General features: G+C 44.0%; 1 protein-coding gene across 4 annotated transcripts in view; it reads right to left on the bottom strand.

The window, feature by feature from the left end:
* Window positions 1-18971, bottom strand: part of htr4 (5-hydroxytryptamine receptor 4) — a 163110-nt gene that overhangs the window by 52339 nt on the left and 91800 nt on the right. For all 4 annotated transcript variants that reach the window (XM_026185333.2, XM_080309274.1, XM_080309271.1 and 1 more), the window contains exon 4: window positions 12706-12906. In XM_026185333.2, coding sequence (XP_026041118.1) covers window positions 12706-12906 — 201 coding nt within the window. The remainder of the gene's footprint in view (window positions 1-12705; window positions 12907-18971) is intronic.

The following is an 18971-nucleotide window of genomic DNA, read 5'->3' as shown; positions in this document are numbered from 1 at the left end:
AGGGTAAGCAGACACCCTCACGCACTGAGGAGTAATGAGGATTGACCACAGCTGGGAGGAAACAAGACAGAGGCGTACTCAATTATCAGAAATGCAACAGCAAGTGAACAATAAGAACTGAAGAGGGAAATGCAGACCACCAACAAATAAGAGAATGCTGTAAAAGTCCAAAAATATAACTAGAAGTCAGAAATACGAGGAATACAGAACAGAAGACTCCCATGAGTTCTTCTACTTGATTTAAGCTGTTGCGTTAAAGGTGGTGTTTGATATTCAGGTGATAAAATAGCAGTTTAACCAATCAGTATACTGCAATAGTTTTTGCACATGCCCACAAGTTTTACAGGGTAAAGTAACATGTCAATCTTATTGTAACAGACGTAGCAGACAGGGCCACATATTGCACACGTTGACTTTTCAACACTTTCTTTTATTTCCGGTTGTCATAACTTACACGCAACTGCAGCTTTTCAGTTGCCAGCCAAACACACCAACAACAACGACGCCCCCAGGACCCAGTTCATTCTGCTTTAAGCAGAGTGTGATTGCTGATGCTGCTCAGGTGTGTCCGCCTCCCCCACAGCTGCACCACAGACCATGCCCTGCCACACTTATATATTTCAGCTCTGTAATATTCTTGATATTTAATTTGAAATATTTGTATATATATTAGAGCTCTTTGTTATACTTTGTAAACTTTGTAATATAAAGTATTATTTAAATAGTTCAGCCTGTTACTGTTTTTATTGTCTTTCCTCAGGGATTATTAAAGTGTGCTTAATCTGTGTGTGTGTGTGTGTGTGTGTGTGTGTGTGTATTTACATAGCTACATCCAGCTTGTTGTGTGTGAATTTCCTGGTTTTTCTGTTTTTTGAGAGTACTCCTGTCTAATCCCATTTCTGTATTTGGTCTCTCGTCCCTCTGTGTCAGGTTGACATTTGAGCGCCTGGTTCTCTCCTACCTCAAGACCCTCACGGCTCCCCTCCTGGACCCCCTGCAGTTTGCATACAGAGCCAAACGGTCTGTAGATGACGCCATCAACATGGCCCTACACTTCATCCTGCAGCATCTGGACTCCCCAGGAACCTACGCCAGGATCCTGTTTGTGGACTTCAGCTCTGCCTTCAACACCATCCTTCCAGACCATCTCCAAGGCAAGCTTTCCCAGATTAATGTGCCTGATCCCATCTGCCGGTGGATCACTGACTTCCTGACGGACAGGAAGCAGCATGTGAGGCTGGGAAAGAATGTCTCGGACTCCCGGACCATCAGCACTGGCTCCCCTCAGGGCTGTGTTCTTTCTCCTCTGCTCTTCTCCCTGTACACCAACTGCTGCACCTCCACCCACCAGTCTGTCAAGCTAATCAAGTTTGCAGATGACACCACCGTTATTGGACTCATCTCGGACGGGGATGAGTCTGCCTACAGGAGGGAGGTTGAACGTCTGGTGTCCTGGTGCAGCCACAACAACCTGGTGCTGAATGCCCAGAAGACAGTGGAGATTACTGTGGACTTCAGGAAGCACACAGCCCCACTCCCCCCATCATCCTGACTGACACCCTCATCACCTCTGTGGACTCATTCCGCTTCCTGGGTACCACCATCACTCAGGACCTGAAGTGGGAGCCCACCATCACCTCCGTCATTAAGAAAGCCCAGCAGAGGATGTACTTCCTGAGGCAGCTGAAGAAATTCAACCTGCCAACACGGACAATGATGCAATTCTACACTGCAATCATCGAGTCCATCCTCACCTCCTCCATCACCGTGTGGTACGCTGGAGCCACTATCAGGGACAAACAGAGACTGCAGCATGTTGTGCGCTCTGCTGAGAAGGTAATTGGCTGCAGACTCCCATCTCTGCAGGACCTGTACACCTCCAGGACACTGTGGCGTGCAGCTCGGATCTCAGCTGACCCTTCTCACCCTGGACACAGTCTGTTTGACCTGCTCCCCTCAGGCAGGAGGCTCCGGTCCATTCGCACCAGAACCTCTCGCCATAAGAACAGTTTCTTCCCCTCTGCTGTTGGACACATGAACAATAACCACATGACTGTCCCCGCCACTAACACATGACCCTACGCTGTGTCACTGCATCATTCCATGTTTGGCACTGATCACCACCTGCAGTCATGTATATATCTATCTACTTAGTACTTTTAATTCTTATTCTTATTTTTATTTTCATGTCTATTTAAGCGTTATATGACAGTATGTTTGCACTAATCACCGCAGCAATTTCCTAATGTTGTAAACCTGCTCAACATTTGGCAATAAAACCTTTTCTGATTCTGATTCTCACATCATTTCTTAGTGTTTAGAGTTTCTCTTATCTGGGTTTTGTTCTCAGTTGTTTTCGTTATCATGTTTCCCCGTGTTCTCTGTGCGTTGTCTAGTAATCGCCTGCTTGTGATTCCAGGTTTTGTTACTTCGTGTTGTCCGTTAGTAGACGTTTGTCTCCTGTGCCTGTGTATAGTTTAAGCCTCGTGTCTCTTGTCATTCCCTTCCATGTTTCTTTGTGTCCCCGTCTCATCTACTTTTTCCTTTTGTCTCTCCCCGGTCTAGTCGTCTTGTTCTCCTCCAAAAAGTTGATTCAGTTCATCTGGACGTAGCGTTTTGTGGGAGACACGTTTCGTCACTCATCCAAGTGACTTCTTCAGTCTCAGCTGACTGCAGGTTTCCCCAATCTTATAAACAGTACATTTGCATAATGACTGAAACCAGCCCACTGAGGAACAATGGGCTGGGAGGTCAGTTCCTTAATCTTAATTATGCAAATTCTCATGACCATTGATCAACAACCACTGACCAAAACCCACTGACTTACTTGTTGTACGTCAGAAACCGCCGCAAAATACGGAGAGTGTCCTCAGCGACCAGAAGAGACAAGGATGCAACACCGAGGATGTGGACAAGTGGGTGAAGAATTTGTCTGACAGACAGCTCACCCAAACAGAGAAAAACATCCTTGCTAAAGGGCTGAATTTTGCTATAACACCGAGACAAATCCCACTAGTGGAGCTGATCGCAGCCATAGAAACAGCAATTCGTAACAACAATATTGCAGAAGTGGAAACAGAGCAACTACGGACGAAGGTTTCGGCCTGTCTCAGCAATGTAAAGCCCCCAGCATCCAACATCACCATGGAGGAGAGGAAGGCACTCACATCACTTAGTGATGACAACAACATTATCATCCTTCCGGCAGACAAGGGTAGGTGCACAGTACTGCTAAACCAGAAAGACTATTATGAGAAAATTTTGTCACAACTCAGTGACGAAAATACTTATGAGCCCCTGAAACAAGACCAAGTAAGTGGTTACAGGAAGAGGGTGATAGACTGTCTGAAGCAGTTAGAACAAGACAAGGCTATTGACCGGACCTCGTACCACAGGCTATACCCAGGGGAATCTACACCAAGTCCGTATGGTTTACCAAAAATACATAAACAGGGTGCACCTTTAAGACCAATTGTCTGGATGATCAACTCTGTCACCTATAACATCTCCAAGTTTCTGGCTTCGATCCTCAACCCGCTGGTGGGCAGCTCTGAACACCACATCCAGAACACCCTGGATTTTGTTGAGAAGGTGAGAGATGTCATTATGGAGGCAGATGGAACCATTGATCAATGGTCATGAGAATTTGCATAATTAAGATTAAGGAACTGACCTCCCAGCCCATTGTTCCTTCAGTGGGCTGGTTTCAGTCATTATGCAAATGTACTGTTTATAAGATTGGGGAAACCTGCAGTCAGCTGAGACTGAAGAAGTCACTTGGATGAGTGATGAAACGTTTCTCCCACAAAACGCTACGTCCAGATGAACAGAATCAACTTTTTGGAGATTTACTTCCCTGGATGATTGAGAATGCATCAAGACGTCTTGTTCTCCTCTTCCTTGAGTTCCCGTTGTTCCCTGGTCAGTCTCTCTGTGCCAGTCACTCATGTCTCCATGCCTGTTCACCTCTGTTTCTGTGCCAAGCCCATGTGTCTTAGTCCCGGTGTTTATATTAGTTACTTCCTGTTTTGTTTTGATAGTCCCTCACCTCATGTGCATTATTTTCAGTTTTGCTTCCTCTGTCTTGTTGTCCCTGGTTTGTTCCTGCCTTGTTTCCTGCCTTGCTGTGCATTTACTGTGTCTGTCTCCCTCTTGTCTTTGTCACGCCATCCCTCGCACCTTTCTAGCTGAGCTCCCAGCTCTGAGGTCCCACTGGATGCGTTTTCACTTGTTTAGTGTTAAATGTTTAGATCTGCTCCACTCCTGAGTTCACCCTCAGCATTTGTCAAGCTTGTTTCAAGCAGCAAACACACAGAAAACTTTTCTCTATGATGGTGGAATCAAAGCTTTCATTGATCAGGTTAGTAAACGTGTACGACTTCTACTTGACTCCACAGCGTGTGATGACACAATCTTGTGCTCTCACATTTTGACACACACAGGCTTGTTCTGCTTGTTCCAGCTGTGACGGAGACAAGAACATGCAGATGTTTACACACAGCATAAACTTTTTTATTTCAAATATTCATGTACTGTCACTGAGTGTTTCTGTGGTGTGCACAGTGCGGTGTGGGTCACAGACTTCGCCATCACTCAGTTTTGGCTGGAGCTCAGGTTTGTGCTCAGCTGCTGCGTGTCGATGCTGTATTGCTCCAAAGTGATAAAAAAGCAAATATTGCAGCTTCTAGAAATAATCAGCGCCCAGCCTGACTGTGGTTTGTCCGCTGAACTCCAAACTTGGTATTTCTGTGACCTTTGTGTGTCCTCATAAGTCTGACTGAGGCTGCTCTGCTGCTGTATCACAGCTGTATTCTGTGGACATTTTATTTCTGCCTCCTCTGCTGTGATCCTCCCTCATTACCTACTTGCGGCAACTGGCATTTCACAGCCATCGGTAATTTGGAGTGAGAGTGTGGTCTGCATGTGCAGTGGCATTAAAAAAGGTCAATAGGGCCTTTTCTATCTGAATCCCTAAAATAGTCGTGGAGAAAGGTTGCAGATTGATTATTTAAGTGTGGATGTGGAGGTCTGAGTGACACAGCTCCCCGGTGTGTCCAGCTCCACTGTCAATTCCGGTATTGTATGAAAGCTGAAATACACACAAAGAGCCAACAGTGGGCACAAAGACACACAGTGCAGTTAAATGTCGTGACCGCGGGCCTCCAATTCACTCCCCCTGTTTATTTTCTACATTTTAATTCATCATTTATTTGAGAATATCAGAGCTGATTTCTGGAAACAAGCAAACCTGCATGCCGCCAAATGTTCCTTCACATGCGTATCTTCTCGGATGGAAATGTAAAAATAGGAAAACAGCTTTAAGACAATTTCCTGCTACTCCGAAGATACACGTGTCTGAGAGCAATGAAGTTTTCAATAAAAAAAGTATGATGCTTTGCTTTAAGACCTCGCTATAGATTTCCTCTCCTTGGCCCACAGCAACCTGAGAAACCTCATTCTGCTGTGCAGACAAAAATAAAATGACTGTAAAATTCAGCACAAATGAAATCATCTAAAAACGCAAGAATAATTTAAATCCACTTTAGTATTGATTTCTATGGACTGACTTCACCAGGGAGTCTCCATGAATAACACATTTCACATGAATCAATGTAGATAAATATATAATAACAGTCCTGGATGTCATGGATGATTACAGCAGGCTCAGACCAGCTGCTCTTATTGCCTCTCATTGAGGCTTTGATGGTCATTGGGCTGGATGATCTCTGAACACTGTGTTACTTTCATGAGTTATGTGACTGACACAGCTGGGGGTGTAATCACATTACATTTTCCAGTGATGAATTCAGAAACCACACTACAGTTACAATTATGTTGTTACTCACGTTACAAAGGTTCTTCAGTTACGTGTCTGAACGTCAGGTGGGCAGCTGCTGCAATCAGCTGATTTCAGCTCACGATTGACAGCGCTGAGGTTACAATTTTTTATAGCATTAAGGACAAATTTGAGATGTGAAGTGCGAACTTTGTCCAGGACAGAAACATCTGTGCTGACCGCATGCTAATGCTAAGCTAACCAAGAACCCCGAGTGTATGCAGACCCCAGCCCAGCAGCCAGAGCCTGAACTTCAGCAGGTAACAGAGGCAGAGCTGAGCAGTCAGCCTCATTTCTACCTGTGCAGGTTTTCTACAGCAGAATCACCATGACGACATCTCTGAAGTCTTTTTGGATGATTTCATATTTGCTTTTAGTTCATTGGGAAAATCAGGTAGCATCAGGTCATTTTATGGAGTAATAAAAAGTAATGTAAGAAATTACTTTCTCTTTGATTACTTAAGTACTATCCTACATTGCTTTTAAGTAAAAGTAAATTGTGTGTAATAGATTACTTTTACATTGGTCATGAACATGACCAACTTGCTTTCAGACTGGATCATTCACAAACCACTGACAGCAAAACTTTCCAGTAATATTATAAGACTGAGATCTGTTTAATGTGTTAATGTGATGACATCTTTGATCAGATTCTGTGAAAGCAGAATTCATGATGATAGAGACTGTTCTCTATCCTGTTGTTTAAAATGATTTGATTCAGCTCTGAGTGTTTTTGTGCCTTTTACTCGTAGCATCGTCCTCGAGGTGTTTCTGCTATTTTTAGTCTTCATTCACTTCTTTTCAGCTCAGCAGATGAATAAGAAGCTTTCTTGTGCAGCTGCTCTCTTCTTTTCTCTTCTTTTCTTCTCCAGCTCCCTTCAAATATATATTTTTGTAAAATTGGCGAAACACTTGATGTCTAATATTCTTTTTGTTGCACCCCTCCAACCCGCACACACACAGCTTCTGTTTGAACTTGAGTGTTTTCAGAATCTCAGCTTTATTTGGTTCTTCCAGCAGCCATGGTGACCTCTGACCTGTTTCAGGCTGACGGAAGAAGAATCCAGCTGCTGTTCAAATGTCTCCGTTCACTCAACATGTTTGGACAAGTTAAGCTCAAATATAAATGACTGGATAATGGCTGAATTCCATTTCGCTTGGATCCGGGTGACTCCAGTCAAGCTGTCATGGATTACTGCCACAGCCAGTGAACAGTGGGCAACTCTAGTTTTATTCCAGCTTCTCTGTAATCCATGTTATTAGCCACACCTGTGCTTTTCTTTCTGGTGGCCTTCTGGAAACAGGTGCTGTGTCTCAGTTCAAGCACTTCCACGTACAAACTTCCTGCGTATAAAGACGGGTGTAGTCGTCTGTCAGTTAGTGCTTTACCCCACACTGGGAGTTTTCTGGAAGGATCTTGTTTGTGGAGAGGATGGAGTGATACAGTGATCAGACACTAGCTTGAAGCTGGAACCACAGACTGTACCGCTAAGCAAAATCATGGATATCTCCCAGTTTATTCAAACAAAATCCCAAAACCGGAGCTCAGATTTCTTGGACGGTCTGTTAGTACAGTGACATCACAGCAGCCCCGTTATTGGTCACATGATGTCATTAAAATATTCCGAAGGGCTCCAACAGCACAAACATGGTCCAGAGGTCCAGCTCAGGACGAGCTCTGAGAGAGTCTGAATAAAATCATCAAGGACGGCTGAGATGTGTGCAGGACCAGGAGGACCAGCCTTCAACAAACAGCTGCTGCATATTCGTCCACAGCGGACTAATGACCCTGAAGGCTCGAGGACTCTGGATGGACCTAATTATACACTGGCTGGGATATGAAGCTCTCTTCCTCCCTCCACATTTAGTGTAAGACTGTGGCAAAGATGACGGGTCCAGAGGTGTGATTTGAGAGCCAACTTTATTCACACAGTGCGACTACAGCTCTCAGCTGCAGGCCGCACATACTCCTTGCCACCACACACCCCAACAACCCTGAATGTCTTAACTCGGTGGGCGTGATTGCGGATGACCACGCCCCACCACAGAGACATCCTCGTAGCTCATAGCTGTTATGTTAAAGTAGTGATTTCTGATGTGATGATATAACGATTTATAATTAGACTCGATGCTTAAATGTTTAAATGCTTAAACAGTGAACTGTGCACATTAACCTTGTAATTCTGTGAATAACAGTTCAGGATTCGGTTTGTGTCTGTAACATCTAACAGTCATTCCAGCCAATAAAAATGATCCTTGGGGCCTGTATCCTCGCCACTAAAGCAATAACCCAGCATCACGGCTAGAGCTTACATCATTAAGAGGAGAGGAAGCAGGGCAGGCGCTCAGATGAAGACAGCTAGGAGCTGACCGTGCCTCCTCATCGCTGGATTCAACTCTCAGCTTATTCAGACCCTTCAGATGGAGAGCCAGTCCAGATGGCCTGTACAGGTGTGCCTGGAATCTAAAGGGGGTTATGTACAATGAGCCTGATTATCTGTGAGGTCAAGAAGCTTGTGCAGCTTCTACATGGCTGTCGGTCATGTCTGGACAAATGAACGATAATGAGTGAGCGACCCAGAACATGAAATACCTTTAGCAAAGCAGAAAAAAATAACAAGACGTGTATTTCTATGAAGGTTTGGCCGAGTCGCCCCATAAAAACGATTCGCTGGAGGCAAACATACACTCTGCCTGTCTGTGTGTCATAAACACGTGAAAAATTAAATGTTAATAATTTTAAAGCTGAAAGGAGAAATGAAAAGTAATTTTTTCACAGATGGAAGATAAAACATCTCTGCATCTTTCATCTGTCTTTCATCACTTCATCATATTTTCTACGTATGAATGTAGCAAAAAACAAAGGGGAAAAATGATACGTTAAGATGGAGACATTTGCGTTTCTTTCATGGACATTCTGTTGTGTTCCTGCTGTGTTTATGCTTCCTTCCACACATGCAGTCAGCAGACGCTTCTATCACAGATTTATAATTCATAACTTCTCTGGTCTGACATCTGACATCTTTTTAGGTGCAACAGAAGATCTTCCCTCTCTGTAGTGGTTTTCCGTCTGCTGCTAGCTCACTTCTCCCCACACGATGTGATGGTTGTTTGAGCTGCAGGAGCACTGACTCTCCCCCCCAGCCTGGTTTCTTTCTACTAGACTCACGATTAGCACTGAGCTCAGCCCGGGTCAAAGTTCTTCCTGTGAAATCCAACTTGCTCCACAGGTTTCTGCACAGTGGAACATGCTTTTGCCTCTGTACAGCATCTCAGCGAGCCGTGGGAGCGATTCAGGTTACAAGTTTCTGTTCAGCATTCTTTTATTGAAAGCAGAGCCAGAACCAGAGCACCCCTCCCCCCTGCAGAACCAGAGCCCCTAGTCCTGTGAAAAACTATGTCCATCGCTGCGCTGCCATGGGAATTAGGAGGGAAAGGAGCAGCTGCTAATCAAAATTAGCTGATCATCAGCAGTGAACACGTCTATAAAAGCTGAGGTTAGGTATCGTGGACGTCGCAACACATTCAGCCCATCCTCAGACAGTGCAAAGACAAAAACCCAGGAGCACAACCTCAGATCTGTAGCTGTCAGTTAGCAGGTTAAAGTTCATGACAGCACAGCAGGAGAAGTCCAGTCCTGAAGCTACGCTGTGAAGAGGAGCGGACCAAAACTCCTGCACAGTGATAAGAGAGACTGATGACGTCTCGCAGGAACCATCACTGTGAGTTACTGCGGCTGAAGGAGGACCTAAAGCTGTTGGATCACAGGCTTTTTCCATTTTCTGATTCCTCCTGTAACGAACCACCTCTGCTGTTTCTACAGAGCAGCACACTGGCTCACATTAGCATTCCCAGAACATCAAATACTGAAGTTTAGTCAGGAAACTCTGCCCGAGTGCCCCCCCCCCCGGGTGATCACATAGTGAGGATAGTTCACAGTGATTAATGCAACTTAAGCCAAAGCAACTGAAAAACCAAAAGCAAGCCTCCAGGTTAACTTTTATGCATTTCCAAAAAAGGCTAACCCTCAGAGTCCAGAACAACATGTGACACCCTGAGACCAGAGAGCATCGGCGTGCTTTGCCCAAACTTGGACCTACTGGACAGGATTACTGCTTTTATAAGAACCTGCAGACTGTGCCCCACCGCGGCTTCAACATGAGCTCAGCTGTACTTTACAACATTCCCTATCAGGTGTATATATTCATGCTCACTATAAATGAGGACCCTCTGGTTCAGCTCCACAGTTTCTACTTCAGTTTCCGTGCCATGGTTATTCTACACATTCACATTGTCGATAAATGTTTTTCTGACACACTTGATTTCTACCTCGAAAGGAGTGTGCCTCCGAGACAACGGGGCACAGCTGACCCGTTGGTTCATGAAGAGGTTTGTTGTTGGGGCTAAAGTGTGCTAGCAGACGCTACGTTACATGTTTTACAGAATAACACTTCATATGAAGTAAAACTGCATATGAAGAATTTCTGCTTTCCAGTTGTTGTAACGGAACCAGTGCTCACATTTGTTTCTGCTGTCCTCTGTCCATGTGTCTGTTTGTGGGATGTTACCTACACAGTATCAGAGGAACATTTAATCTGGGCACCATATGGAGCTCCAGCCTCTCTCTGCCTGACGGATAGAAAACTGCTGCACTTTCACACTGTGACATCCGTCAGGTTTTCAGCGCAACAGGCAGACACACGACAACCTGTGATTATTGCTCTACGGTTTACAAACTGCTCTGAAGCAACTGCCTCTTCTTACAGTAATGACATGTTATTAAAGCTCACCAGCCTTTCTCATTAATTATCACATTACCTGTAACTCTTAATCAAAATGACGGTATGTTTTCACACGTGCGGACGGTTGTGTCACGTATGCGATTTGTAGCGTGTGCACTTCAGTGGGGTGGCTGTAGCTCAGGAGGTAGAGCAGGTCACCTACTGATCGGAAGCTCGGTGGTTCGATCCCTGGCTCCTCCAGTCTGCATGTCAAGTATCCTTGGGCAAGATACTAACCCCAACTTGCTCTCTGATGCATCCATCGGAGTATGAATGTGTGTGAATGTACTTAGAAAGCACTACGTATAGATAAAGTGCTTGTGAGATTGGGTGAATGAGGCATGTTGTATAGAGCGCTTTGAGTACTCCGGGAGAGTAGAAAAGCGCTATATAAGAGTCAGTCCATTTACCATCTAGCTACTGTTAGGAAAACACAGACTCGGCTGGCCGCGTGTGGAACAACAGGAACTTTATAATCGAGAAGCTGAACAGACTGATGCACTTTGTCACTCACATTAAAAGCAGGAAGTGTGTGTGCAGCTAATTAGCAGGTAGGGGAGGAAAATGCAGGGCACAGTAGATTTGATCATACACAGGGGACGGGGCACTCGAGGGTAACGAGGGGTGATTGCCTTGCTATGAATTGGTAATTGAAGCTGTGCCAGGATGCAGAGACAGCTGTACATACACAGGAATACAAAACTCCCGAAGCCAGATAATTTAATAAAGAAACCATTTCCTCCTTTGTTGTTTGTGGCTCTGCATTAAAAATACATGCACACACATGTGAGAGACGGAGCTCACTGGTGTGAAACAGATAAATAACGGTCAGAGTCATTAAACATTTATTCTGCATTCAGCCTGCAGGCCTCAGACAGGTCACCGAGTCCTGCCTGTTTTCTGATTATGGACACATCATTAGTGAATGATGCACAGCACAGCACTCGTCAGCATCCAGCACCGGCCCGCAGGGCCACACAGCAACTTGTAATGAGGATTGCTCCACGTGAAATCATTCAAATCCAAACAGTCCAGCCTCGGCCCGCTCACAACCAGCTGAATCTTTGTACAATAACCTAATGAAGACATGTAAAATGTTCCCTTCATACTGTGAATATTTTCACAGGAGTGGGTCGCAGTTCAAGTTACTTTACCAGCCTTCTCATAACTTTGTCATGTATGGCATTTTCAGAGCTGAAAAACACATTTAGGCTGTGTTTGCCACTGAAACCGGTTTTATATCTTTTCCCAGAGTCCGTGTGAAGATTAACTGTGCTTTGTCTCAGCAGCTCTGCTTTCACCCACATCTCACTGCTTAGCTGTGATTGCTACAGACTCATTTCAATAGTGCTGCTGCTCACACTTGTACACAGATAGCATCTGATTACTTTCAAACGTCATTAGATTAGATCAAAGTTCGAGTGAAGCCAAATACATATTCCACAAACTCTGACTTTCAGAGCTCTTTCAGGTGGAGGAGGCTGTGCAGCTTAATTTGTTCCCTCAGGATCACTTTGGTGGGATTTAAAACTGTGTTTGAAAAGTTAGGAAGAAATGCTGATGTTCACTCCAGCTGTCTGCAAAATCCTAAACAACATGATACAAGCAACTTTAATAAAAGACAAGAAAACACAAGCTAGGAATATTTGACTTAAAGGTTAAAACATGTCTTCACCCTGAAATTAAAGAAGAGCTGCTTTTTCTGTGAAAGCAGAGAAAAACCGTCAAAATATTTCTCACGCCCTCTCTCTCTTTCGCACATGCGCACATGCGCACACACACACACACACACACACACACACACACACACACACACACACACACACACCTCAGTCTCCTGCAGGATGACGAATAATTAAGAACAGAAAACGAGCCCCTCCATCAGAGGTGTGGGAATTGATAGCCTCGAGCCAGCCAATCAAAGCCAATGGTTTGATGTGGCCTGCAGCCAATCGTTATATTCAGTATATGTGCACACATGCACGAGAGACCCCGACCAATGAGAATGAGAGTGGTGCAGGTTAAGTGGTAGATTCCAGCAGATCAGACACGCACACACACAGAGGACAGACAGTCAGACGGTCTCACCTGTCCAGGGCGATGCAGCACAGGTGTAGTATCGACGCGGTGGTGAGCAGAACGTCCAGAGAAGTCCTCACCAAACAGAAGGTCTCGCCGTAGATCCAGTGCTGGTGGACCAGCTCAATGGCGCCGAACGGCATCACCAGCACCGACACGAGCAAGTCGGCAAACGCCAGCGACACGATGAAGTAGTTGGTCTTGATTTTCCTGAAGAAAGAGAGGCGGGATCAGTTAGTTCATCATAAATGCAAACATTAGGAGGATGTCCATGCGTTGTCAGAGTTGCACGCACTGACTGAGAGCACTTACTCTCTGACTGAGGTCATAACCATTGGAGCCTGTCAGGTTTAAGAATGTGAAGTATGTATTTTAGAGAGCACAGTGCTTCCATCTGCGTCCTTAGACCCGAGCTGGAAGCAGCATTTTACCCAGCGACCACTAGTCCCTGTAGTCAGGGTCCACACCTATCTGGCTCCTCCCACAGCATGGCTATTTAAAACTCTAAGGTCTTTAAAGATGAATAAATGTCTAAAACTAAAGCTCTTCTCCTGCAGCACACCCTCTCAGAATACTCTGATCAGAGTCAGCATGCATGTTTGACCTGTCAGACATGCATGCTGTCCTGGGGAGGTCAGGGAGGACTGTGACTGGCCAATAGCTCACAGGTGAGAAGCGGGACGGTGTGTCATGGTTTGTTTTTGGTTTTAAGAAGGATTTGTGTCTGTGCTGTGACCTTACATTCATGTTATGGGTTTGGTGCCTCAGGTTTGGCTGATTAAAGGTTTGTTGGTTCCCGTTCGCGTGTGTGAGTCTGTCCTCTTACACTGCTCCTGTTACTCCCCCCCATTGTTTGTTGCGTCCCTTTGACTGAGTTTGCATGTGTGCTTTTCACACAGTGGTGCACGATCAGCTGCTCCTTTTCAGTGTGTGTGTTTCTTACTAAGAAACACACACACTGAAAAGGAACACACACACACGCACACACACACACACACACACACACACACACACACACACACACACACACACACACACACACACGTACATGTCTGAGTGAAGAACATGAGATTTTGGGATGAATCCTCACTGATTTCTAAGCTCCTGCTGAGTCTTTGTTCCTTTTTTCTGTGTTAAGTGACTGTCTTTATCCAGCAGCACGGATCCCACAGACGAGTCACACTCCTCCAATTTCACCAAGATAAAGATGACAAACTTTTTACAAAAACCACAGACAGTTACTCTCATCTTCTTCACCAATTGCTACAGCGGGCTCGTGCTAGTCAGCAGTTCAGAGAGAGGAGGTTGATAACGTTTTGCTCACATTTTTATTGATTTGATGAGTCGCATGTTGTCAGAAACACAGCCCATTTCATTCAAAGCATAAACAGCCTTCACTTTTCGATGAACCACTTGTCTCTGAGTGATTCTGTGTCGCCTACACGTTTCTTAACGGTTGTGGGCAAGCATGGGGGTCTGTACGGAAATGGGAAATGGACATGTTCTTATATAGCGCTTTTCTACTCTGTCTGAGTACTCAAAGCGCTTTATACAACTAATTCATTCACCCAATCACACAAGCACTTTTTTCTGACCTAAGTGCTAAGTAGTCTACCATTCATACACATTCACACTCTGATGGATGCATCGGAGAGCAACATGAGGTCTTGCCCAAGGATATTTGGCATGCAGACTGGAGCAGCCTAGGATCGAACCACTGACCTTCTGGTTAGTGGCTGACCTCAAATAGAGAAATGTGGGTGTGGCTTCAGCACGAGTCTGCTAATGTGGGATGAGCCTGATTTAGTAACGAGCATGTGGCGGCATCTGTTATCACCATCACAAACCTGATGGTGATTTTGTGTGTTTTAGCACATGTTAACACATGTCGCACTCTGCAGCATCACACACACAAACAAAAACCACTTATTCTCTCTTATGTTTTGGATTATCTGCTGGAGTTTGAGTCTCTTGGTTATACTTTAGTCCAGTTAATGTCTACTTTCTGTTAGCTTTCTGCTTCAGGTGATTTGGTTTATTTAGTGTTTTGTGTTTTATTTTGTCACAGCTGGGTTAAATTTTCGGACGCGTGCTGAGCATGCCCGAACCTTTGGAGCTGCACAGCACACCTCCCAGTTCATCCTCCGTCTGAAACATGCTGCTTTAGCTCCTCCCCCTCTAAGACAACTGTAGGTGGGATGAATGAGATGACCTCATTAGAAATAGCCACTCTCTATGACATCACACTGATCCAGGTGTTAAAAAACTGCCATAAATCATCTATTTTATCCGACGATGGGCCATCATATTCATCATTTCTAACATTCTAAATGATGGAGCATTCACCCCCCCCCCCTCCCCAAATCAGCTTTACTTCCATCTTCTTAAGTACATTCTATGGATTTCACTCTGCAGGTTTTAAACTGTGCTTCACTGCTCACACACCTTGGACAGACAGACGCACACACACACACTTACTGCAGTTTGACAAAACAAAGAAATCCTGAGACGAGGTGATTGCTTGCCACTCTCAGTCAGCTGTAAAATCCTGGACTTGTGTGTGCAACAAATCAATTTCAGCTATTGATTAGTGGCATCACAGTTTGTCTGTGATGCCACTAATAACCTGATGGACAAAAAGGCAGCTGCACAGCAGTCAGTCAGTAATTCACTCAAAGGCAGAAAACACCACCACTAACAGCTCTGCAGACAAAAAGTCGGTCAGTCAGCCGCCTCGTCTCTGCGCTGTCAATGTCCGCGTCTATAAATAACCTCAGTACGAGGGAAAGGCCGCGAAGGCTTTCCATCCATCCACTGCTCTGGAACAGGCCGGTACACCTCTGCCTGCAGTAAATCCTGCACACACACGCACACACGGAGCTGTGTTGGCTATAATTCAGAGCAGTTTAGAAGCATTAAGAAGCCCTGAGGTGGAGGAGGAGGCACTGTGTTTAGTCAGGATGACAGACTGTGTTTAGCTGAAAGTCCTTTGAATAAATAAACTTTATTAGCAGGGACTGTGTGACGAGGACGTCCAACATGTAAGATCTAAGAAAAGATGATTCAAACAGAAAGGTCAGAGAGGAGAAGCAAACATGAAGGAATCATTTCAGATGCTCTCATATTCATCACGTTTCTGTCCTGTCCAGTCAAACTATTTCTGGCTGGGTCACCTCCTGATGGCGAAGCCACGTAAACTAAACGACCATCTGCATTTATAACAAATGCCGATAAAAAGCACAAAGCTTGTAATCTTGTTTTGCAGAATAGAGCCGGAGGCCTCGACGGCGTCTGCAACAACACAATCACAAAGACAAGCTTTAATGGGAATGATAAACCCTACAGTTCAATTAAATCCCCATAACTGGATTTTTATTTCATTACTGCCTTTCTGAGGAATTTCTGAGAGGTGCAGTCTGGAATAATAATAAAGGAATTTAAACTTTAATGTTTTTTTTAAAAAAACAGCACAAAACCCTGAAATCAGCAATTACACCGAATTAATCCTTGGAGGATACACAGTTATTTATTTCATTCATTTAAATCAGAAAAAATCATTTCAAACTCAATTAAGTCAGCCAAATATTTTATGACTACAACTAAAAACACGACTCCAAATAGCACTTTAATGAAGTGCAGGGATAATTTAACGACAATCTCAAAGGCAGAAATAAAACAATGGAAAGAATGAATGAATCGTTTGGAAAGGTCTTTTCTTTCATGTTCTTTTTCACTTAAACTATTTTATTTGATGAATTTAGTTCTTACTTTTGTAAATGATGTAAATAAACTTTGATGTTAAAAGACAAAATCAGAAATGTGGAAGCAAAGTTTCTGCTGCGACCCGTTTATAACAGCGAGCGCTCGCAGAGCTGCTCAGTGTCTATAAACACACACACTGTGTTGCAGCGTGTGTGTGTGTTCACACACTCGACATGACACACAGAGAGAAACAAAAGGTGGTAACAGTGATTTTGTTTGTGTGATGTTTCATGATGAGTGCTTTACCACCCTCTGAATCACCCTCTGCTGGTGTTTACTGTGTGTGTGTGTGTGTGTGTGTGTGTGTGTGTGTGTGTGTGTGTGTGTGTGTGTGTGTGTGTACTGTACATTAGGTAAACATGTAAAATGCCTCTAAGCTGTTGAGCTCCCTCACACAGACCTGGCTGCTGTGGAAAAACCCGACCTCTGCCTCGATGATTTACTGGTTACGAGAATAAAGCGCTCAGGTTATTTCAAACCACAGATGAAAGATTATGAGAGAAACAGAGACTTACTCAGCAGTTTTTATTATTTATAAATTATTCTGATTGTGACATATTGAGCTGCTAATGTTATCTTATATTATATTATCACCAAATGGCTGTGTTCCTCATTAATTTGTTCCTCGCAAATTAATGAGGAGCACCAGGTTTACTTGTTGTTCCTAGAGTATTTAAAAGTAGAATGGGAGGCAGAGGGTTCAGTTTTCAGGCCCCTCTTCTGTGGAAGCAGCTTCCAGTTTGGATTCAAGAGACAGACACTATCTCTACTTTTAAGATTCAAACCTTCATATAGTTAGGGCTGGATCAGGTGACCATGAATCGGGGGTTCCCATTAATTTAGTAACTGGGATTATAAATTTGGAAAAGCTGGTCCCAGACTGAGTGAGAGCGACTCTGCAGTGAGGGATGAGGAAGACGTTTACAAAGGCACATGAAAAGCAGCTTCAGGAGGAATGGGCATTATGCTGTAATCTGAGTTTCTCTGACTACAACAAGACTACAAACAGACGGGTGATAGTCATCCATGAGCTGCTGGAACCGTTTTTTATTCATTCACATGGATTCTCTGAAAAACATCTCCTTAAAATAATGATTTCCACCATAAAAATAGGGGTGGGCGATATAAACGATATACGATAGCAACTATATAAATTTGGCCAATGATAGAGATTTTGACTATACCGCTCTACCGCGATAGCGCATGTTGAAGCGGCTACAACCATTATCATCTACAAATTATGCCGGGCGACAGTCATAGCAAAGAGATGAAGCACTTTTGAAATATGGGGAAAGCCAAAAACTGCGCTTCCTCCACTTCCGTAGCATTGATTCATTAATGTTGAATTCTCTCGCAGCTGCTCTATTCCCATGTTGTTGCAGCATATTAATATCTAACCTCGTATTGTGGATGAATAATCTCAGTTGTTCTCCTGACTGAAGTTTGGCCCGTGTATAGCATCCTGCTATGCGATTGCATTTGTCCCTAACCACCACAATCCCTCACGTTAACTTTTATCGAGTGGAAAAATCGTTGGCGTTCATCCTCCAGCTTCACTGTGCTAATGTTATGCTAACACAGCTGCGTCGCTAGCAATCACGTCACGTAGCACAACATTATATACCAGGTAGTCCAACTTCAGGAACCCTGCAAACGTCACTGCTGTTTAGTTTTCTGTCTTCATTTATGTTGGAAGTGATAGCAGAGCTGTACATTTTAATTAGTTACAAAAATCTCTCAGTCGGAACATGGTATGTCATGTTTAGGTGGAAACTAGCGAGCTAACTTCCTGTTAACTTGTAACTCCGTTAAATTTAATAAATTCTGTTTTCATGGATGCATGGATGTTAAACTTAATTGTTACACCTGGTAAAGGACCAACGCTGATGATTTCATTAAATATGAAAGAATTTAGACCGTTTTTAACTCTTAGTGTTCGTTTGACTTTGGGACCTGAAGTAGACGGAGTTTTGGACCCAGATTACTCCGCGAAGCTCCTCACTACAGCAGCCGTAATGCTCTGACAATCCATCAAGCAGTGCGGCTTACCAAAGTTGTACTAAAACATTTTTTAACAGATTTCTGCACGCCAAAATCTGTTCGAGGTCAGTAAGCACAACCAGAATTCATACATAAGGAACACTCTCGATTTTTGTGAAAATGTTATACAGAAGAAAAGAATATATCGCGATATTTATATCGTTACCGCACGTGCTTCAAATTATACCGCGATATGGATTTTAGGCCATATCGCCCAGCCCTACATAAAAATTAATTCATTAATTAATAATCTACTCATCATTGTTTAACTGAGTTGAGATCTGATGACTGCTGTATGATTCACTTTCACTTTAAACTCTTTTAAACTCCCATCAGGACAGAAATATTTGAACGTAAGCTACTGTTCGTCTGTCTCACAGTGACTCTCTTCTCTCGCTGTCAGGTGTCAGCCTCCAGGTCTGAAAAACGAAGCCAACGCGTACCTGCCAAAACACACAGCCCCCGATTCTATT

Source organism: Astatotilapia calliptera, chromosome 2 (assembly GCF_964374335.1).
Source record: "Astatotilapia calliptera chromosome 2, fAstCal68.1, whole genome shotgun sequence".
Classification (NCBI taxonomy): Eukaryota; Metazoa; Chordata; class Actinopteri; order Cichliformes; family Cichlidae; genus Astatotilapia; species Astatotilapia calliptera.
Note: the sequence above shows the minus strand (reverse complement) of the source record. Positions and strands in the feature narration are given on the sequence as shown.